The 23428-nt window shown below is 38.1% G+C and overlaps 1 protein-coding gene across 2 annotated transcripts in view; it reads right to left on the reverse strand.

Annotated features, from left to right (window-relative positions):
* Positions 1–754: 754 nt before the first annotated feature.
* PREP (prolyl endopeptidase) overlaps positions 755–23428 on the reverse strand; it is an 88474-nt gene continuing 65800 nt past the window's right edge. For both annotated transcript variants that reach the window (XM_066315191.1, XM_066315193.1), the window contains exons 11-15: positions 16803–16939; positions 11058–11152; positions 7843–7974; positions 3497–3653; positions 755–2688 (exon numbers count right to left, since the gene is read on the reverse strand). In XM_066315191.1, the coding sequence (XP_066171288.1) occupies positions 2394–2688; positions 3497–3653; positions 7843–7974; positions 11058–11152; positions 16803–16939 (816 nt within the window). In that variant the 3' untranslated portion in view covers positions 755–2393. The remainder of the gene's footprint in view (positions 2689–3496; positions 3654–7842; positions 7975–11057; positions 11153–16802; positions 16940–23428) is intronic.

Below are 23428 nucleotides of genomic sequence, written 5' to 3' on the forward strand. Positions count from 1 at the left end.
TTGGAGTATGACCCTGTCTGCCTCAAAAGCAGCAAGTCAGATAACAGGACAGCTTTGCAAAATCATTTTTTCTGGCACTTGAATCCTGAACTTGGCACAGTTGATTAAGATCAAATAAATTTTGACATGATGACCCTCTTACAGAAACACAATGCCTTCCCAATACTGACACCAGCATTCCACAAGGGATACTCTGGAACACTTACTTTGTGAGTGGTGTCTCCAGCAAGCAGCTCCACCTTCAGTACTACTGACTGCCACTCAGAGAAATGTTTGTTTCCAAAGTCCCCAGATTATGGGTCATCGGTCATGACACTGAGTCATTCAGGGAACTCAGCTTCAACAGAAGGCTTCAGAAGGAAAAGGATTTTTAGGAACAGACCTAAAGATGATGAGGTGGCTGTACCCAAGCATGTGCAATTCAATGTACTGATGGGAGTTCAGCTCTGTTTCTGAAATATCTGAGGACCATGTTTCCACACACCCTACCCTGCAAAGCTCTGTATCAGAGGTGAAGCTCTGCCCTCTTGACAGTAACTACAAATTCAACAGAAGACTACATGCCACAACTATTAATATTACAAATGGAGATGGCACAGCTTTACGTGCTCTGTTTCTGCCATGTGGGGAAGCTGCTGAAAATTTCTAGATGATCAAAGAAAGCATTTCATACACCTCTGGGAGAAGGGGGATGCTAACCTGCACCCTGTTTTCACAGCCTGGAAGGAAAAAAAAAATTATCCTTTCTCAACTCCTTATTCTGATTGTTTAATTCAATGCTGTGGTCAGAGTGCAGAAGTCTACAGAGTATCTTGTAAACAACTGTAATCCCCATGGATCCCAAATAAATCCCAGATCACATAAAGGTTTTAGGTGTGGTATTTCATATGAAAGCAGAAATAATTTTTTATTTTCTCCTAAAATCAAATTAACCATACATAGTAAGGACCTGCAGAGGATGATCTTCCTGGGACTCCAGAGGGAATCAAAAGAAGTCCAGATCATGAGGGAAACACAGAGTGACTCTGGTACAAATTTATTTTTATTTTTGCTGCTCTTTAGAGCATCCCCCTCTCTTTTAAATACCATTCCCTCCTCTTCCTGCACCAAGACATTGTTTGTTTATAGATAAAACTCCTGAGCCCAGAGTTAAAATACAGTCCTTAGGGTCTAAGTATGAATGTAATGACAAGCATGATTGTGGAAGATTATATCAGTACCTCCAAAAATGAGAAACAATGATGTTTTCTGGAGGGGCAACAACACTAATAATAGTTGATAGAGTACTTTTTTTCTCTGCAAAATCAAACTCTAATTGCTGCAGTGAATCAGAGATTAAACAGTAGGCAAATACTCACATCTACTTTATAGCTCTACAGCCTAGATGGGAAAATGGCAGTTCAAATAATGTGCCTGTGTCAAATCATAGGGGAGTCTGACTACGAGCTCTTGCTGTTTTGAAGCCAAAACTAGGTTATATATGCATGCTCAGATTTTGCCTTTTTAGAGAATGTCCTGTCAGAAGCATCAGAAAAAAAGGCGAACCTGAATAATCTGGACAAAACTGTGGTTTAGGGTTGGGCTTGGTTTTTTTATTTTGTGTTAGTTTATATTTTGTTCATTTATTTAAATCAGTGCCTGGTCTACTCTTCAGAAACAGTTAAAAGAAATCATTTTACATGAGTTGTTGGAGAGTATCTGTATAGCTTGACTAAAATTACAAGGAGAATCTAAGATTTCTTCAAGTTTTTCAGCCTCCAGTTTCTCCTTCTGTGTGGAAATAAATGGCCAAAGAGAAAACTGGTGACATTTTGAAGTCTCTTTGGAAAGAAAGAACAATTTAGCAACATCATTATTACAGACTGTGACATGTTTATGAACAGGATGTAATATAAGCTTTTTAATAATATTTGACATAACTGGATTACTGTCACTTCATTTTTTCATGGTTATCACTGAACACCTTCAATTTGCATTCTTAAATAAATTACTGTGTAAATAAAATATGCTTAGAGTTCTTGTATGTGAACAGTACTTACATTTAATTACAAATGCTCTGGATATGTTTATAGGTGAAAGACATTAAAACCGTTTATAGGAAATAAGCCAACTAGCACTAATTTTGAAATCAAAATTTTCACAACAGTACTGAGAGTAGGCTCAGCTATTTTTTTGAACATGCTTTTCAAAATGGAATTTGGAATGCAATAGAAAAAAATCAGAGAAATGCCAAAAAGAGGGAAGCACAGAAGATCAAAACTCCCTAGCAGGTTGGATCAATAAAATATTAAACTGCAGTTCTTAAATGTAAGTACTACACCAAGTAGTAGTGTGGCTGTTCTTAAGTGTTAAAGCCCTTGTTTTCTAAAGGAGACAGTAATTAAGCATTTTGCTTATTCAATCCACTCAAGATTTAGACATCGTGCTATAAAAGCAAACATATCTGACACTTCTTCTATAACTTTAGCAGTTGGCTTTCCTGCTCCATGCCCAGCCTTGGTGTCAACATGGATGAGAAGTGGATTGGTTTGTTTACTGCTTCGGCCCACAACGTACTGCAGGGTTGCGATGAACTTCAGGGAGTGCAGAGGGACCACACGGTCATCGTGGTCTGCTGTGAGAAGCAGCGTGGAGGGATACTGGATGCCATCTTCTTCTGGAAGTTTGACATTGTGAAGTGGAGAGTACCTGAGAAAAACACACAAATGTTTCTGTATCTCTTTCCTCAAGAAGGTCCTTTCCTACTGAAACTATCACAGTGCTATTTGTTAGCACTCAGAATAGAACAGTTCTCAGTTACATTAATCAAAATTGCACTAAGGGAAATGACACACAGTAGTGGCCCCAGATCTCTGGCTCTGAAATGTGAAGCAAGTACATTTTTTATTTTCAAGGGAGACATATGTTTACGTCTCACAGGAATGTCAAAAATATCAGGAGTAGCCATCAGGGAAACTGCAGCAAAACCTGTCAAGTCCATAACAGGATCCATCCTGCTGGAAACAGGGAAATTGAGACTCTCAAGAGAAGCTAAGAAATTCATTAAGATCCAATTATGGTCTAGTGCCATTCAATTCCTACAAATAAATCCCACCAACACTGTATAATACAATTCACAACGGTGACTGTCTCTCCTTCATGGTAAAAAATACATTTATGTAGTGGTCCACTTGAGAATATTCTGTTGTAATAGCCTAAAAGAGTCATTATTCAGAAGAAAACCTTATGAATTGTTAAAAGCTGCTAGGAGAGTGTAACACATCTGTGCTAAACCACCACAGAGAACAAGGTCTTTGAAAATAGGACCACTTGATTCAACAGGGCTTTGAAGATAGTCTTTGATTCAAAACTGACTTGCAAGGAAGTGCTGAACTCCTCAAATTCAGTGTGGGAAAGGATGAAATAATCATTAGAATAGATACTGATCATGACAACTGGAAACTGTTGAGCAGAGTACGCGTTCTAACAACCACAGAAAGTATTTAAAGGCACTTACTTGTGCAGCCATTCAAACTGCTCTTTACAGTCAGAGCAACCATAGTCAGTGGTCCAAGCATGGCCAATGGTGTACTTGTGGAATTTGAGCATGTCCATCACTCCCACTTGGGCAATAGCACAACCAAATAGGTCAGGCCGCTGATTAGCACAGGCAGCTTCAGCAGGAAAACAATTCTGTTAGTATTCAGATCTTAAAGAAGGAAGTTCAACAGTAAAAGGTTCACTACCACGTTGTACTGGGAGTGGTCTGCCAGTGAATATGAAGCCAAACAGACTTTCAAGCAAAACCGCAAATGGATAAAAACCATAACTCTGAAATATGGTATGTTCAAAAGAACTTAGGAGCCATTTCCGTGCTCTCCAGACACCAAACATGTCGTTCTATGAACACTGCCTTTCAAACCACCAAACAGGGACTGAAGGAGAAATGAACTTTTAAAGCATGTGAGATTTTGAGCTATTGAACTGAAGGTACCTAAACCATTTGCTGTTTAAACTTTAATACTAGTCTCAAGAAAGAGAAGGGCATTAAGGATCAAAAGCCTTCCATTTACCGATGGAAGTTGTATTCCATAATTACTATGTAAACCCATAATAAAAGAGTTTTGATAAAAGCAGACTGTTACAAAATCAAATTAACAAAGTGAATTGCTGCTGTGTTTCCTTGTTTTACTATTTTTATCTTCCTACAACTGGAAAGGACAATTTCTTTAAGAATAATGCTTGCCTCATATATTTTAAAAACAAGTGCAGTTGTTTTTAAACATCAAGCTCAATGTTCAATGTTATAAGAGTGGCAACTGGGAGATCCTTCCTGTAAATTATTATCTGATTAACTAGTTATTTCAGTTTTCTCTGAGCTGGAGTTGTCTTCAGCCATCCTCTAAGAAAGCCATCAAAACACACATCCCCTGTAAATATAACTGTTTCCTCTTTTAACATTTATTCATCTAGTGTTCATCATATCCTGTAGCAGTAAGTTCTTCAATTCCAATTCCTGTTTCTTGACTTCAACCTTCTCCCTGGTGATTTTACTAATTCCCCTGCCTTTTTTTGAATTTTAAGAAATAAGAGCATTAACATTTTCACATAACTACTACAATGGATCCCAGAATCCCTTAATTAATTCAGAACTATTCACTGTGCATCCACATGTAAGTATAATCTTTCCCAAATTCTTCTTATCTCCTCATTTTTGTCCACTGTGAAAATGGATTGATTATTGCCACTCTTTGCCTCCTTCTAACCATGATATTGCTATGACATGACTTTGCTTCCAGCTCAGCAAGGACTTTCTTTCACAGCCTTATGTGAGGAAGCTTTTGAAAATGCAAGAATAGCTTCTCACCTAGATCACTGTTACAAGCCCCTTATGCAGCCTGACTCCTTCAGATAGCTCTAATACATTTGAAAAGCTGCAACTTCAGCCGGCGGAATTCTTTCTTTTATGTCAGCTATTATTTATTGGTTTCAACTAGCTTGCCCATTAGAGAAGTCAGATTTACCCATCTGCATCTCGTGGATCACCATGAACCATTTAAAACTTGGCATTACACTTGCCCCCTTCTGTTCCTCAGATATTCAAGCTTAGTAGCCTGCAATTTCATATCAGAGTTCACTTAGGATCCTGCATGTGCACCATCTGGTCCTGGCAACACACAACTTTTCATTGGATTGATTCATTCCAAAACCTCTCCGGCTGATGCTTCAGCTGGAGTCAGCTCCCCAGAATATTCCCCATGAAGAGAGACTGGTGCAGGGAATGCCCCCCTACTCCTCAGGAGGGAACATCAATACAAACAGACCATTTAGTTATTCTGCTTTGCCATTGTTTTTCTTTAATGCTCCTTTTACATCTCACTAACCTGCAAGTCCCACAGATCGTCTGGCCAGCTTCCTGCCTCTGATGTGCACAGAAAAATGTCACTGCTTATCTTAATATTGGAAGCAATTTGCTCATCAGTCGCCTGATGATCTGGTCTGTCTGTCCCTGCCAAGAGTTTACACTATACCCTATTTTCTTCATTTAAACATGATTTTTACTTTCTGAAGAATGAAATTTTACTTTTGGTCATCTCTGATATGTTACTATACTAACTCTTCCTTATTTATGAGTAATTTCCATAAGGTATATGTAAAGCCTTAAACAGATGCTATGTAAAAGATCTTCAGGTTTTAATGGAAGCTTTTGATCAGATCCTTCCTCTTCAAGCTATTTTCTTTTATGAACATAAATTTTATCATGGCAGGTACAAAAGCCAAAACAACTACCACAACACTTTTTTTTTAATACACTATTTCAGAGTGTCTCTTGAAGCACTGTCTGATGCTCAGGATTTTGGATGAAATAGCTCCTTGCTAGCTCCTTAAGTAGTTACTTCAGGAAGAAATTGCCTATGGAGGCACTCATCCATGCACACTGCACCTTTTTAATTAGCCATAATAATTATATGCATTAATAAGGTGTAATCTGGAACAACAATTTATTTGTGAATTTTGTAACTTATACATAACATAAATTTATAACTTATACATAACTTTGAGCTTTAAAATCCAGTATGAAAATAAGCCTTCAAAATGTCAGAACTAGTTCTGTCTAGGCAAACATGAGAGGTCAAGCACTGCATTTGCAGAAAAGTTTTTAGGTCACAGCTGTGCTGCTCTGCTCAGCTTGGGGATCAGACTGCAGGACAAGGAGGTCTTGTTTTGCAGTTGAATGAGGCAAGACAAGCTCAGGGCTCTGCAGTCCTCAGAGTCACCTCCTGTTAGTCTGACTGAAGGGAAACAGTATTTTGGAAGAGCGACAATACTTTTCCATTTCACTTTTTTCTTCAATAAATAAGAACAAAGAAAATCTGGCAGTGGGTCTTTGAACCTAATTCACCTAATTCTACTCAGTCAAGGAAAATCCCTATCTGGCTCATCAAGAGCATGGAAATCCCACTTGACTGTAATCTACCAGTAAATTCAGGGGAAGGATTCTAACAAGATTTTTTAGAGCAGGGAAGTCTAGATTCCTAACACCTCCCTCCTACCAGAATTATGTATTTCCTGCAGTTGTCACTTGCTTCCTCTTATTGACACAAGGAGCCTAGCTGAATAGTTCAGCCAGTAAACCAAGGGGGTTTTATTACTAAAGCTGGGTAGGATGAACCTCATCCTGACTGAAGCTGAAAACTGCATAACAATAAAATAGTATTTTCAGAAGCTATGTAATATATTCAAAGTCTAACTGCATTTCCAACTATATATTTAGGCTCATATAAAACTGTCTTGTGCAATGCTTGCATTCCCAAATGGATACAAATCCTTTAATCCTTTATCATATTCACCCATTTCTATTTTCAATACAGACACCTTCTGCCACTTGTTATTGAGAAGCATTTAAGCAAAAATCAAAATACAACTTTACAAGTGCTTGTTACTTGATCTTTAAAACAATTGCTTTCTAAAAATAATAATGCAGGTCTAACCAAGATGGCTTAGACCAAGGATTTGTATAATTCCAAATCCTGTTTATTATGCTAGATGCTAATTCACTGAAGAACAGAATAAAATCAATAGTCAGTATACAGCAGCAGATAAATACAAGAAGAAGAGCAAGCAGAGTGGGCCTAGTAAAACTGCTCATTTTCTCTACCTCAGGGGTTCATGAACTTGAGATGCGTTTTTTACCCCCTTCCCACGTAAGTAGCTCAAATCTGTCATACTGGCACCTTTCATGCTGCTTAAAAAAAGGCAAACAGACCCTGATACTATTACTTTGTGTCTCCTTTTCCTTTCAAAATTGCATCCAAAAAATCACCTTTCTTCTTCTGTTACTTTCAGATAGGGATCTTATCAGAAATATATTTTGTAGCTCTTAGACTGCTCAGAACACAAGATCTTTCTGTGACAAGACTTCGGTTTAAGAGGAGGTTATTTATGTCCTTGAATTTAGGAACATAGCAGCGAATTTTAAGTGAACATAATGCATTTGTAACAGACCACACACAGTTTTCCAATGCTACATATATTATTAGTTCAGTAGACATTTTGTAATGGTTAACTAGAAGAAAGAAAAATTACCTCCCCCCCGCCATGTTTTTTAAACCATTCTTACTTTCTGTGTGATTCTACCACACAAGACTGTGTGGCTTTTAACAGTCAGCCTTTGCCAGAGACTGCAGAATTCCAATATCCTATGCAAACAGCAGATTAAGTACTACTGTACATATTTAACAGCTGGTATACATTAATGCATTGACATTCTGGCAACTTTTGACAGGCAGATCTCATCAATTTTTGTCTGGTTACTTTAATAAGCCCAGCACCAAATCTGGGAAATAGATAAGCAGGTCTTACCAACTAAGAGGCCTCCATTTGAGCCCCCATTAATAGTCAGCTTCTTTGGGGATGTGTAGCCTTCCTTGATGAGGTATTTGGCAGCACACTGAAAGTCATCAAAGCAATTTTGTTTGTTGGCCAAGATACCACCTAGCAGAGAAACAAAACAAATCAGTTGATACCATAAAATCCTTTTGATACCATCTCTTCAGAAAAACATGTGTGCAAAAATACCTGGGAACAATTCCAGTTTCATGAACATTTTAATAATTGATGCAGCTCAGAAAAACAGCAAAAATGAAAGATTCTGTCAACACAGAGAGGCTATAAGATGGTTCTGTCAGTAACTCCGATGCTTTCAGAAACTCTGAATAATACATACCTATACTGTGAAGTCAGTGCCAGGTAATGTTCCTAACCAGTGAAAGGAAAACCAAAGCTTTGCACAGCAAAATATATACAAAATGACCACCTGAGGTTTGAGCTAATGGGACTTTAACATCATTAAACTCAGTGGCAGTTTCTTAACGCAATAAAGATTCAGCTTATAAAACAAGCTATATAAAATAAGCACTTCTAATTTCCTGGATATATAATATGTGGCTGGTAATTTACTTTTCTTCCCATTAGTTGTTTTCAAACCAGATGATATAAAGCTATATAAAGGTCAAAAAGGGACTTCAGAGTTGCATCTTGCTTTGAAATTTTATTAATTAACTTTCAATATGGAAATGCTTAAGATACTGCCATCATGTTGAATAAAATTCCAAACATCATCAGATGTTTAGGGAATAAATAATGACAGACAATGTTGGTTAAAATTACACCATTGATAAGACTTCCAGGTCTGAAAAAAAATTTTTGTCGGGTAGGACAGGGAAGGATAGAGATGGTTTTTCCTACAATCTTTCAATTATTCTAGTAGAAGAGTATTATCTTAGGGAACTCACAGTTGTCCAAATCTTGCTTCTTTGTCAAGAGACTAAAACTAAATCCTCTTCAAAGGTTATCCTACCTAAAGACCATGGTAATCTCTGCCAATTAAATGCTAGTAAGAAACGGGAACAAGGAATTCCTGTAGCAAAGGCAGTGGCCCAGGCAGGCAAGAAGAACTTAAAGGATGCACAAATGGAAGCCCAGTTTCTTCTACTTTCTTTAAAAGCTGCATGTTTATTCCAGGCTGATTGCCTAAGGTTATCTCTATGGTTCAGGAATCTCCAGGACAATTAATTTTACCCTAAATAAAGTGAGATGAGCTACAGTCTGGAGGTGTCTCTTTATCCCCATTCTCCATCAAGTGATCCTAGGCAACCAGTTTACAATGGTTGCTTTGTTTCTGTGTCACACACATTTAGCAAGGTAAGTCTGACATTTAGTCATAAAGATCTCGTAGAATTGAAACCAGTACATTTGTAATTTTTTGTCTTTTTTTTTTTTTTTTTAACAAATACACATAATTCTTGTATTAACAAGACTTGAAGAGAGACATACTGGGACAACAAAAAAGACTTCAAGTATATGGCAATAAAGGAGAAACAAATCTTACTCCTTGCTCAAAACACCAGGCTGGTATAAGGTCAGAATCCTATTAAAAAAAATTAAACCTACGCAAAAAAAACTTCTGTAATTGCTTCTGGGATTGCAAAAGAACAGACACATATTTTATTTCAAACTGCAGTAAAAGACTTGGGTCAAAATCAAGCAGGAAATAGGTGGATCAAAGAAGCATTACCGTATTACGATAAATTTTATTAAAATCTACTACAAATCAATCTGCAAATTAAAATTAATGAAGGATACTTCATCTTTACCAATAATATCCTGTATCTGCAAGCACATACAGCTTCTATTTATGAAACTATTACATAATTAACTCAATTGTGAGGAAATGACCCAGACAAATAGTTACCACAGATGAAACAGTAAAATCAAGATGCAACGATCTGGAAATACCATTTTGTCTGATAAAAAGATATTATGGATTACTGCCATGGCAAATTGCTAGATAATAAGCACCACTGTTTTGGTACATTTGCCTTGCTGACAACATTCCCAGCAACTTATGCACCAGATCTTGGAATACAAGTGTCACCATTAAATAAAGACAGGTATGTTGCTGAGATAAGAAGGACTTTTTCAAGCTTTTCCCCCTGAATGTGGACAGTTGCTCACAATAAGACAAGTGGACAAAGACAATTAAATGATTAAGACAAGGACTTGATGAGAAAAACATGGACAGAAATACATCAAAAGTGTTAAGAAAAGGGGAAAAGAGATTAACAGAGCTTTTCAGTGTTTGACTTGAGTTTCCCTGTGGCATGACAGTCAGCTTAAAAAAAACCCTGAAAGGTCAAATGGTAGTCCACAAGTTGGATCCCCCAAGAGCGTGGAGGGGATCATGTGAATGAACTTCTGGAGCTGACGGTTTTCATATGAACTTCAATCATAGAATCACAGAACCGTTTAAGGTTTGAAAAGACTTTTAAGATCAAGTTCAACTGTTAACTCAGCACTGCCATGTCCCTAAGACACACCTATGTGTCTTCTAAATACCTCCAGAGATGGTGACTCAACCACTTCCCTGGGCAGCCTGTTCCAGTGCTTGACAACCCTTCTGGTGAAGACATTTTTCCAGTCATATTCATCAAATATTAAAAAGAAAAAGGTCTATTCATAAATTATGAAGAAACAATATAGAAGAGTTATACTTTCAACTCAAGAGTTCACACTTTCTGTAAAGTTCTGCAATTTTTTTTTTTTGTGTGTGTGTGCAATACCAAGAGAGCCTGAACATAGTCAGTGCTGTTGTCTTGGGGATTTAGAACTGGGCACCTGCAATAATGAAAGCGGTATGTGAAAGCAAACCAGGTCTTTTGCAACAGACAGGCATTTTCAGTAAGATCAGTTCAAGATAAATAGCTGCATTTTCCAAGGTTTAAGTCCAGGGAACTTGATCTTGCTTAAAAAACCACAATGATTTTCTTGGAGAATATTATTGTCTTTGTACAAAACTGTTTTCAAGTAGGCTGCAAAAATGAAAATAATCTAATGAAAACCATCAGATTAACACTGGACAACATACAGATCTAACATGTAAATAAGGAAAAAAATCTACTTTTTTGCAGAATAAGTAAAATGCAAAAGGAGATGTAAGCATGGAAGAGGGAGTGAAAAGGTGTTGCAACTTTCATTGCTAAGCCTGCAGTTTTGTCCCTGTGCTTTGACCGACTTACCTTTGTGCCAGGTCTCTCCATATTCACCCCCACCCCTGATGTTTGCCACGGCTAGAACACCTCCCAGGTGTCGCACAAAAATAAGTCTTGACACACTGAAAAAGCAAACAGGTAAGAGGATTATTTTTATTTTCCAATTTTTATGCACCTACCACTTGTGAAAAAATACTTTGAGGAAAAGATCGCTCCCAAAATCAATCATGAAACTGTGACTTAAGTCCTTCTTGATGGCGAACCTGAGTAGTTAGGCTTTTTTCAATGGTTATCTATGGAAGCGAAACTCCCAGCAGCTTCAGGAGAGAAAGGAACCAATGCTGGTCTGTTCTTCCTCCCTTAGTTCTGCTCTTTGGAGGAAAGTGGCCAGTGGTTTGGCCTAACAGATGACCACTCTGAATGTGTCACCATTTACAGAAATTATCTTCAAAGCCATTAGTCTGCACACTAGAGTTATGCAGTACCACTGGACCTCCATAGCTTTCTGAGTTGTTCCTCTTTCATGGGACCTCCACTTCTTCAGAGAGGAAAGGAAGATTTAGCCCAAAGGAAGAAAGCAAAGATTTAAAACTTAAGATCAGCACTTGATCTTTGTTTATAAGCAGGTGTTTTCAACCTAATTTCTGCTTAATATACTTCTTTTGGACCTTTGCAATACTGTATTTGCAACGAAAAATTCTAAATCTGGCATTCTTTTGTGCCATGGTCAGCAGTCAAGTCAGCAGCTGGCCAATCCCATTCTTATTAATTTTCCTCTTACATTGCTAAATACAAAACAAATATTATAAAATAAAATTACAGGTTCTGCCTCCCCTACTATCTCCTGAATCTGTCTGAAAGCTAGAATAGTGTATTTTTTTAAAAAGCCAAATTGCAAAAGTATCAAACATATTGCTATCTTTTATTTTAAATGGACTGAAGTAATTCAAATTATATTCAACAACTGAAAAATGTTAATTGTTGATCTGTGAGACAGTAGCTTAACACAGCAAAACTGCAGAAGGCCAACCACATATATGCTAAGGAGACAAGTAAAATATTAAAATTTAACCTCAAGTCCTTTTTTCCCCCTCTCGTAGGTTTAAATTTCTTGTTTATTTGAATTCTTTGCTCATCCAGAAACCACTGTCTGCAGAAAATAATTTTTTTAACCACAAGGGCAAGGATTGTGTCTTTTTACCTTGAAGTCCCACTACTGCTTATCAAAAATGGCTTGAAAAATGGTAGTCCTACAGTGTGTCTCATGTGGATGTAGTATTACAACAGGTGATAAGTTTTCATACCTCCCAAAGCAATTACCTGTGTACTGGCACATGTTCTTGAGAGTGTATATCAAGGAGTAAGGAAACAAAAAGAAAAGCACAAGGATAACTGGTAAGAGAGTTCTGTATTTTCATAATCATCAAAGGAAAACCTTCCACCTAGGCTAGTTATCCAGCCCATCAGATGGCTCAGGAGGCATGAATTACCTCAGCTTCTGTAAAATCAATTCTTAAGACTATCACTGTGAATTGCATTTTCCTTAGATTGCTGTGACATACTGATCAAATGGAAGATTGATATTCTATAAGCACATTGTGCAAAGGTCAGAGAGCATTACTCTGTCAGACTCCAGGACTCTTTAATTTCAACATGTTGCTACACAGCTAATGTGGAGTAACCTGACAGTAGGTTGCCTCATGAAACTGTGGCTTCTTAATTTTTTGGTATGTAGAACCACAAAATCTCCCAAAATATTCTGTGCTTCCTTTTCCCTGTATGCCTCAAGAGGTCCAAAGTTACTTGATTCCTAATAATCAGAAGTAGCAAGTAAGAATTACAGGTAAGGTAAGGGCTTGTTTCCCAAACATATTGCCTGAGAATTCCTAAAAAAAAATTAAAATTCCCCAACAGAGTCCATCCTCTTCCATTTGCTGAAAGAAACTGTGCCTGTCTGAAGGATCATGGTGAGTCAGGACCCAAACTTGACCAATACTCAGAGGTTCTAACTTGTAACAAATTTTCTCAGTTTTTCTCTCTAACTTTTCTTTTAAGTTCAAGGAACCAGGTTTTATAAGCATAGAATCCAAACTTATTACCTTTTAAAAGAGTGAAAATTCCAAGTAATCAGACAGCACAAAGCTCACACAACCTTACTACTGTCTCCTGTGTTTTTCCAGGTGGATTCTTACTTCCACTTTTGATTTGAAGTCAGTTTAGTGTCTGAGTCACAGCAAACTGCCAGTCATCCTGCATGGCTATGAAATGCCTCATTCTGCAAAGCAAAGACTGCTCCCTGCTCTTCCCAACAGTCTCTGTAGCCTTTTCTCATTATCCCTGTTCTTCCTTCTCTCCTGGAAGCAGGGTGAAGGAAAGGGCAACAGGGTTTGGACAGTCAGTGGAGGGATCAGAAGATAGTTCCCGCCCTGGAGAGCTCCGTCCAGACCCTCTACTCACTCTTAAGGAGCATAAAACAAAAGATATTAAATCAGATACTGTTTTTTACAGTAGAGAACAATGTGAGGAGCTGTGCTTCACAGAGAAAGAACACTTCCCCAGAATTACTTATCTGCTGTCAGTTATTAGAGTTGACAGAAAAATGCAGGCTGGTGCACAGGTTATGGGGCAGAAGTCGTGAGCCACTGGACTTGCTTGTTTTTTCAGCTTTTGTGGAGCTGAAGAGAGCGGTAGCAGAATAAGCAAAAGGAGCAATCCTCCACTCCACACTGAGGGCTGCTCTGTTGCCTGACCTTTCTCCAGGCTCACCGTCTCTCTTCCCTGTACCACTTCTTTTCTTAAAGGCTGGGAACAACCTGGCAGTGAAATGCAATTTCACAGTCTGCTGCACAACCAGCTGTATTCCAGGATGAGTTAGAAATTGCTTCTCCTGTACCCACGCAGGCACACAGAAGAGTGAAGGGAAACATGTTGGTTCCTACGGTGTAGTTAGCCAAATCTGAGGCATTAGTGGTGGGTCTGTGATGGCATTTCCCCAGCAGCTCTGCCAAGCCACTGCTATCAGTTCCATCAGCCTTCATTTGCTATGTAGGCTGTATAATGAATGACAGTGCTCTAGCAAGCACCATCTCAAAATGCCATAAATGCAGCTTTGCCAGTCCAGAGAAGCATATGAAAGATGCATGCTTGCATTTAAAAATAAACCACTACTGTAACTGGCTTAATGACTTTGGCCTATCATTCTTGCAGTCCTTTCTGGATCCTGTAACCTGTTGGTTTGTTTCTACTGCTTTCAGTGAAAAAGATTTCTTTAATTTTTGATGTGAAAAGGAACACCTGTTTGTGAATTAAGCAGAAATAAGCTCCCTAAACCACAGAGCTGGGTGTGAAATACTAGTAAGAAAACACTGTACAGGCTGGAAATCATTTAAGACAGAACTGAACCACTGGAAAGGAGAAGATGGAGTGCTTTGTGGAAAGTTTTAAGTCTTAAGTTTAAATAAAAAAGCCCAGGATTATTTAGCCTGGAATTTTTTGGTTTTTTTTTTTAAAGGTAAGCTGTCTACTACTTGGTTACATTTCCATGGCTACATCTCAGCTCAGGATCTGGGAGAGTGATGTGGCAAGCCTCAGCCTTGGCCATCCTGTGGCTGCTTTCTAGCACTCATGCCTATGGTCATCAGAAAAAAAAAAGAAAAGAAAAGAAAAAAAAAAAAAAAAGGGAAAAAAAAGGGGAAAAAATAAAAAAAGAAAAACAAAGAGAAAAACCAAAACCAAATCGTAGTGTTGGGCTGTGGAAGGAATAGTACTTGGACCTGGGAAATTCCTTGTGGAGTACAGTAGTATATAGCAACAGAGATGGAGTAAAACATTAGTGGAATCTGCCAGGTAAAGGGTGAACTGGACATCCTGCCTTTCTGGCATAAATTCTCTCTTACAAATTTTTTTCCCCTGATTTTGCCTGCCTACTTTTGGAATGCATTCCTATACCAAGTACTCATTTCTAAAGTTATTAGTCATAAACATGTATTTGAAAGCTTTAGCTTTTTAATTTTTTTTCTTTTAGAAAGAAAAAGCTGAGAAATCATATCTTCATATTAGAGGGAGAGAGGTGTGGCCAATCATGTTTTATTTACATTGTCAGTGAGATAATATATTTTCATCTGGAGGTCACCGATACTTCTCTGTGCATTTACTTTCAAGGGTCTGTTACAGATTCGTATTCTTAATTTATGAACTGTATAAAGAAGGTTTCACAGGGTTCAGGAAAATATAGGTCACTGCTCCTACCTCCCATTTTCCTCTCTTCTAAATGTCAGCTGCACCCTCTTGCTGCTGTTTGCTGGACTCCTACGAGAATCAATTTTTAGCTTGCCAAAACGGCAGAAAACCTCCCACTCTGTTTTGCTGGGACAGTTTTCTGTCATTCTTGCGAGGCAAATCAGCTTAGCAAAGGCTCCAGCAAGCACCAGGGCCAATGGATGGGAGGTGGAGGTAGGCACTGTGAAACAGCTCCTCTTGCCAGCAACCAGCTCATGTCAGCTCTGCAGTATGTGATTTTTTACCTTAAATCAATAGATATGTAATATTTATTTTACATTCTTTAAAAATGAGAAAATGGTAAGTTTTATCACAGCTTTCAGCATCTACAATAAACTGTAATAAATCAGTGGTTGAACCTAAGTAAAAAAGAATTTAAAAACTATGCTAGTTATATAATTGTGTCTCTCAAGGACCACAGGAAAGTAGAAGTGTAGCTTTATGAGGCAGATAAAAAGCTTGCAAATAATCACAGAGCACAAGATGGGAAGTCCATTGTTAGACCAGGTATTTGCTAAGAAGGAAAAGAAACTGTAACTGCTATTCAGAAATACAATCACAGCAAACAAGAAAGGCAAGCACTATAAAGGATTTGAAATGTGCTAACTCTAAAGCAAGACTGGTAGCACCTAAACTTAATAGGATTGTTTCATTATTATTTTTCTGTGGTGAGCTGCTCTTCTGCTTCCTGCTCTCTACGCAGCCCTTTCCACCTCTGTTTTCCTCTGCGTCACCTAGGAGCATTTCTTAGGTGTTCAAGCACTGCCTCTTGCCAAGTCTATTCAAATTGCCTTGCTTAAGAAATAAGCCTTTTCTTTAAAGAGATCATCTATGCATTAAAGCTTATGGCTTTTGAGAGCTAGAAAGCCTGTTCTGAGCACAGCATTTTTGGTTTAAAATGCGTTGCTTTGCATTTGTGAACACAGTATCATTTGCATCTCAAGACAAAATCCTCTTTCCTGATCATATGGGACACAGAAGGATTTTGTTTCCAATGTAATCTCAAAAGTATATGAAAATACAGCCAAGTTTAAATTATTTACATTAATTTAGCCAAACATTTGATTTTCTAAAAATATAATATTTAGACAAAGGTAATTGTTTAACTTGGAAGAAGAAAACTTTCTATGTTATTAGTTCACCAGAAGACGCAGATATTTCCTTAATATGTATGTTCATGTTTTTCTGTTGAACTCAAGTGACCGAGCAAGAAGAGGTTAAAGTGTAATCCTAAGGGCACGGTGACTGCTGTAAATCTCAGGAGAGCAGAGCACTTCTCTGCTCTGACATAATCTCTTCTGTGAGCCTGGGTAAAACCCTTGCATTCAGAACTAACAAAGCAGACAAATGATGCCTGGGCAGCCCTTATGGTCCCATCTTGCTTCTTAAGAACCTGAAATGCATCCTGTCAGATTCATGGTCAACCCTGCCCACAGTCTATGACAGATGTTAATACCCGATACTTCAGAAGAAGGTGTGAATCATGCTGCTTACCTGTAGCTCGGTGTAATTGATATGTTGAAGCCTCCATATCCATACAAGAAGGCAGGATGAGAACCATCTAATTTAATTCCTTTCTTGTGAATAATAAACATTGGGATCTTAGTGCCATCTTTGCTAGGGTAGAAAACCTAAGACAACGGAAAAAGAAATAGGAAATGCTCTTAGTGCTGTAACTCTCCACAAGTGCTGTTAACAAGAATAAGAGGTGATCATTTTTATGGTGTCTGATGGGTAAAATCTTCTGAGCAACTTGCACCTATTGCTCAAGTCAGGTTCAGTAATAGGCGCTACCTGCTTGGTTGCTTAGCAGCTCTGGAAAATGTACCAAAATGAAACAATACAAAGAGTATGATTTACAGCTTTAGGTATCTTATCCATCAATTCTACACGCACCAGGGTTTAAGAAAGTGTTACAAAAAGAATACAGTTCTCAGCAAGGGAAGACTGAAAACACAAGGGCTGCATGGTCCAACACATGTGAAAGGAGCAAAGACTGAGCTGGCATAGAGAACAAACAGAACTAAAACCAAATTTCCTGCACAGATGAATTCAGCAAGGCAAGTCTGATGAATCCAGCAAAAGTGGACTAAGCATTGCCCAGTCTTTCAGGTTGTCTCACAGACACTTCAGCCTCATCAGGGTGATAACACAAGCCATGACAGAAGCTTTTGCAGAACTTTAGTGCATCTTCCAACATTACTAGGCAACTAGAACCAGGAGACCCAATCTTGCAGAATCCCTAGTCCTTAAGTAAGACAACTGAACTGCCCCCACTGGCTTTCTAACTGAAAGCAAACCAACACCAAGTATCCACACAGTACATACTTTCATATGTCTTTCTATTGCTACCACAGCACTGTGTGAAGTTAAAAGCTGAATTCCATGTACACAAACATAGACTGTAATTGCTTAACACAGTTCCCACATCTTCTTGCTTTGATACATGTCTCTGCCTGCACACTCTAATTTGGGATCCACTGTGTCATATTTTGCCAATCAAGTAAAACACGTGGCTGTGAATGCAGTTTATTACTTGTCCTAAAATTCTGGCTGATTCCTTTTCACTGCCTTGCTTTAACATTGTTGCAGGCTTCTACTCTAATTAGAACAAAAATGTAGTAAATGAAGAATGACACATTTTCATAATTTAGCTGCATGTTTACAATCTCTGGTTTTAAAGGAAATAGTCCTATAGTGAATTGTAAAACACACGATCAACAGGTTCTATTTTTACAACCCATGAACCTCATCAGTAATATGAACCTATGCAACACATTTATTCTGAGCATTGCCTGTAATGCGAAACATGTAAATCCACATGGCATGCTGAAAACAAAGTATTCACATTTAATTTTAGTTTAGTCATTGCTAAGGAAATGTGAGAAATTTCAAATCTACATCCAAAGGCTTTACCAAAACTTCTAGATATATTACAGATGAAAGTTTCACAGTGCCCAGTAGATGGGAAAAAAAACAAACAACAAAACAAACAAACAAACACCCCCCCAAAAAAACAACCACCACCACCACCACACAAAAAACCCCAAACAACCCACAAACCAAAAATCCAAATCCAAAAGCCTAAGGGTGGTTTTTTTTGAAACAGACGAAATCACCGTTTCCAACTGCTGCCATAACTGTATCTTAACTGACAAAGTGCTTCACCGACAAAGAGTATAAAGGATTTGCACTTTAAATAGTTACCTCAACACTATAAATAAATAAAATAACTGATAAACAGGAGAACTTCTGAAGCCAATGATGAGGAGTTCCAGAGACTCTTCCCTAAAACACCATCCGTCAACTCCAGCTGTTACTGGCAATTCTCAGGAAGCAAGCACCCAGCCTTTCTACACTTCCAGAAACTTACTGCTGTTGACCATTCCTTTCCTGATGATTAAAGCATGCCAGTAATTTTACAGCTGGTTTCTGAATGAGGACTTTATCTTTTCTATAACAACTCCCTGAAAACCGACTTCTGTAGGGCTTTTATTGTCATCAGTTAAGATAAAATAACATACCATGAAATGAAATCTCAACAGAAAAAAAAGATGCATGTCAAGCTGACATTTGCAATTTAAGGGTTTTCAGTGCTATCTTTGCCAAAATAATTATTACCTCTCCCTCCAAGATGAACACACGAGGAGGGGGGTGGAAATCAATTCAGTGAGACACTAAGATATGTGAAGCTATTTAAGCTTCTCCAAATAGACTATTTTCAACAACTGATTCAATCTCACCTTTAAATTAGCTGTTATCTCTGAAGCTGTTATCATTGAAGTCCAATGGTTTATTCATGTAACCAATAAAGGGACGTGCTTGTATCTCAAAGATTAAGGTAAACTGCAAAGGGCAAGCCCTAAAAAGGATTTCCCAAGATGGTGTTTCATGACCAGCTTTAGATGCTGTCAGCTTCTACAGTGGTAAATGCTCATGAAAGGGTACTACCTTTTCCTGCTTTATCACAGATAGGAGATCCACTTGTGTCAGTCACATTATATTACTCATTGTTCATTTATTTTCCAGTAAGGTCTTAAGTCACTAAAGTCAGCATATATAAGAAGAGGACAAGTTAGGAAAATATAATTGAAGAGAAAAGGATGAAGATAAACACTTCAGACATATTATTATAAATGCTGAAACTCGCCATTCAAGGAGGGACATGCTAAAAATAAGTATCTTCAGCCTTTAGGAATGCAACTGCAATGTTGAGTGGCTGACAGGGCACTCCTGCTACATGCAACCCTTGGTGCTATTCTAGGACCACTGTGCTGGAGCAGTAGAGCAGCCCTGGAATAGCTGTCCCACTAATGTCCCTGTGTCACATGGTAGGGGGGGGTCTCAGTGCCAGAATCACTTTCAATTCGTATGGAGAGCCTGAAGTATACATTTATAGCCTCTAGTCTACCCATCGTGATGAAAGGAGAAAGCAACACTGCACATTAACTCATTCCTACAAACTACATGAAAATTAAGCTATATAAGCAAAACAGAGCCCCATCTTAGTCATTCTTCTTTAGTGCATACATATATATTTGTATGTGGTGCATTACTTTCTTTTGATTTTCAAACTTAGCATTTGAAAGCAATTTTCACACCATTTTCACCAGAAAAAGTCAATGCACGTTTATGCCAAAGTTTACAGAGTAAGTTTTACAAGCAAATACAGTTAATAGCTCTGTGAGTTGGCTTGTAAATTTACTTAGTGATTAATCAGGACAAAAAAGTTCAATACATTCATCACTGGGAAGGTCTCTGTCCTCCTAATTATCATCTGCTTTAAATGTAGAGTATTTATATTAGGAGAATCTTCACTTAGGGAAGAGGGGAACTATCAGCTGGCATTGTAGACAGAGACCTAAATTCAGAAAGCCTCTATATTTATCCACCTCTGCCTCTGCAATGACAAGAAGCATCCTCTCCATCTCAGGAGGCAAAACGAAGCCTTTTAAAAAACCCAAAGGTTTGAAAAACAGAGGCTGCAGATGAAGTTTTCTTTCATTTATTTACACAAATACCATAGCCTGACATTGATGCTTAAACAGAATTACAGATAATTTTGGCAATCATCCAATATGCACTTCTTTTGCGAGTAAATATGAAATCAGTATCTTGGAATGTTAAAGAAAGTGACACAATCATCCCAATAAATAAAACTAACCTGTCTGCATACTCATATTGTGCCACATAACTAAAAATACCTAAAATCACAGACACTAAACAGAAACTTCAATTCTTAAAAATTAAAAACCTCAGCCGTTTCTGAGTATTTAGTTTCACTTTTTCTCCCTTTCCAAACTATTTTATCTGTTTATATAATGGAGAGATTAAAAAACGTATGTAATTGTAACTGTTTGGGTAAAAAAAGTGCCCCTGAAATCATCTTGCTTTTACAAAACCTAAAATCTTTCTATACAAAAGCCAACCCCAAACCTTTATACATTTAAAATTAACCTTCCAAGGTAAGATTCAACACAGGTGTAGGGATGATTTTCCTACACCCTGCAAGTGTTTTCCATACAGGGAAAAGATTAAGACTCACCCCTTAAGGTAAAGAACCCAGAAACCTCAACACCCTCCTTACAGGGACTGGCTCAGCGCCAGCAAAAGAACATAGATTGGGCTCTGAGAGTGTAACTAAAAACCTCTTGGTGATCTTATTAGCAACAAGCCAGGTTATCCCTCCTAAAACATTCAGTATTTAGGAAGGAGCACAAAAGGAAGAAAAGGCTTTTAGGAGTGTTTTAGCAGGGTGTCTGAGGTTTTATCAGACACCTATGCTCAGTTTATCATTTGTTTTCTGTAACGTTTGTAATTTTGTTATTTTTCTTTATTAAACCTTTTGATTTACAAAACACCTCGGAGAAGCAGTCTGGCTCAAATTAATTTTAGCCACTTCTCTGCAAAGGCTGGTCCCTCAGAGACTGATACATTAGCACCTTGCTTATTACACTCTGGCCAGATCTTAATCAGTATCACCCAGGTTTTGAAATTTGTGTTTTACTGTTGTAAAACACAAATCCAAAATAATCTTGTCCATACGGGTCTAATGTATGTATTTTTTGAACAGTGAACAATATCTGAATGTTCAGAAATCTTTTATCACTTGCTTGTTAATGGCAAAGCATTAAAATCCAGTTCAAAAGTGATTAGTTTGTCTTGTCAGAAAGAGTTATTTCCTGTTGATAAAACATGAATTTTATACATGAGAAGAAACTTTGATTTCTGAGACTTGAAAACAGCCCATAAGTCACAGCAGGCTAATTATTCTTAGGAAGCCAGTAGTTATTCTAATAATGTCTCTCCCAAGCTCTCTTTCAAGATTAGGTATTACATACCAGAAATAGCAATTGTTTCCATGTCTATGTGTGCTTGATCAAAACCAGGTAAGAATTACACTTGTCATTGAACTGACATCCATTGTGTGAAATGACAAAAAATTTTGCAAAGCGCGACTAAAATGGCATATAAATCAAGCTGGAATGCTCATTTTTAAAAATTCATATTCAATAATTTAGGTTTATTAACACCACAACAAAGCCTTTAAAGCAATTTTTTCCAATGTCTTTTATATAGTTTTTTTGAGATAATTCCTTTTCATTTGAAACTAACACAGGATTTAGCAGTTTTGTGAAATTAAGGGTTTTTTTCTGCTTTTAGATAAGAGCAGCTGCCCTCACACACTGCTGCAGCCACCACAAAGTTACAGACAGCACTGGGGAGGCAAAACTACTGTTCAGTCCCAGCAACCCCTGGCACAGGGGCTACAGGGAATGACTACTTCAGGGTTTTATTTCTTGGAACTGAGTTTCAAACATCCAGTTACACGTAAATGATTTCCCTTGTTAAGTGAAGATTTCTCATCACACACCAACATTTGCATTTTAAGACTGGGGAAGAAAAGAATAAGGAATTCATTACAATTATATATTCATTCACTTATACATTTCAAAAGTATAAGTAAATCACATATTATTACCCATATTTTGTCAAATGTCACAAATGCTTTGTTAAACGTTCACTGTTTCAAAAATCTCATACCAGTATCTTTGAAAGGTGACTGGAACAGTAAACTTAAAGGAACAGTCTCTAGCGAAAGTCTTCCTTCAGAGATGGTGGCATCAAGGTTTCAAACCTATGTTTAGGTACAGAGGTAACAGTGCCTGAGGCTGAACGATGCCACATAGCAACATCTCCCTCTGACAAGTCCTAACACTCTGCTTCAGGCAGGCAAGTCACAAAGACTCTGCCCCTCACACAAGCAAGTCTGAACATGCAGCACAGGTGGACGAGGAGAAATCCTCTCTTGGATGCCAGGACAGGATTCAAACAGATTCAAACAGAATCATGTGCTGCCTTCCACACCATCTGTCCATCGCCCATTCCATCCCTCACCACCTCTGACCTTACAAAATGGACACTAGTCTGGGGCTAAAGGCTATAGCACATCACAAGCAAAACTCCCTATTTATTGCAGCACTGGCATGGATTTAAGTGTAAGATCTGCAGTGGCCCCATAGGCAGATCTGGCAGCCAGCCAAAGACGGCACCTAAGAGCAGCTCTTACTAAACACCAGTTTTTGTACTTTTACATAGAACGTGAACCAGAAGTCAGGAGAAATAACAAGAGAACTGTTACCACTACAGAGCAAATCCACAGAATGTGAGGTTTCCTTTCTTCAGAGGGGAATCCTCATCAAACTTCTTTAAGCTTCTTAAATTAGCTTCAAAGCAATTCTGTGTGGGTTGCAAAGCTTGCTTAACACAGAGCTGGAGAGGGGCCAAAGTAACTCAGTACAGTAAGAATTCATGCAGGTAAAACCCAGAAAGAAGGACACCCACCACAGACATTTGCAAAAGCACTATGAAAATAATCAAGAAACCGCTCAGAAGAAATTGTTTCACCACCCACCCACCTGCACAAAAATCAGACTCATGCTGACAAAGTGCCAGGAGATGGTCTTTTAGAAGAAATGTCTTCTTGCTACTAGGTCAGCTGCCTAACTGCAAGTGAATGCAGGGAGATATTTCAATGGGTGGTGGGAGGATGTAGGGGAAGACAAGAGAAAAATACAGGGGAAAGATGAGAAATCCTGCAAGACTGGCATGGCAGATTT

This window comes from Sylvia atricapilla, chromosome 3 (genome assembly GCF_009819655.1).
Source record: "Sylvia atricapilla isolate bSylAtr1 chromosome 3, bSylAtr1.pri, whole genome shotgun sequence".
In the NCBI taxonomy this organism is placed as follows: Eukaryota; Metazoa; Chordata; class Aves; order Passeriformes; family Sylviidae; genus Sylvia; species Sylvia atricapilla.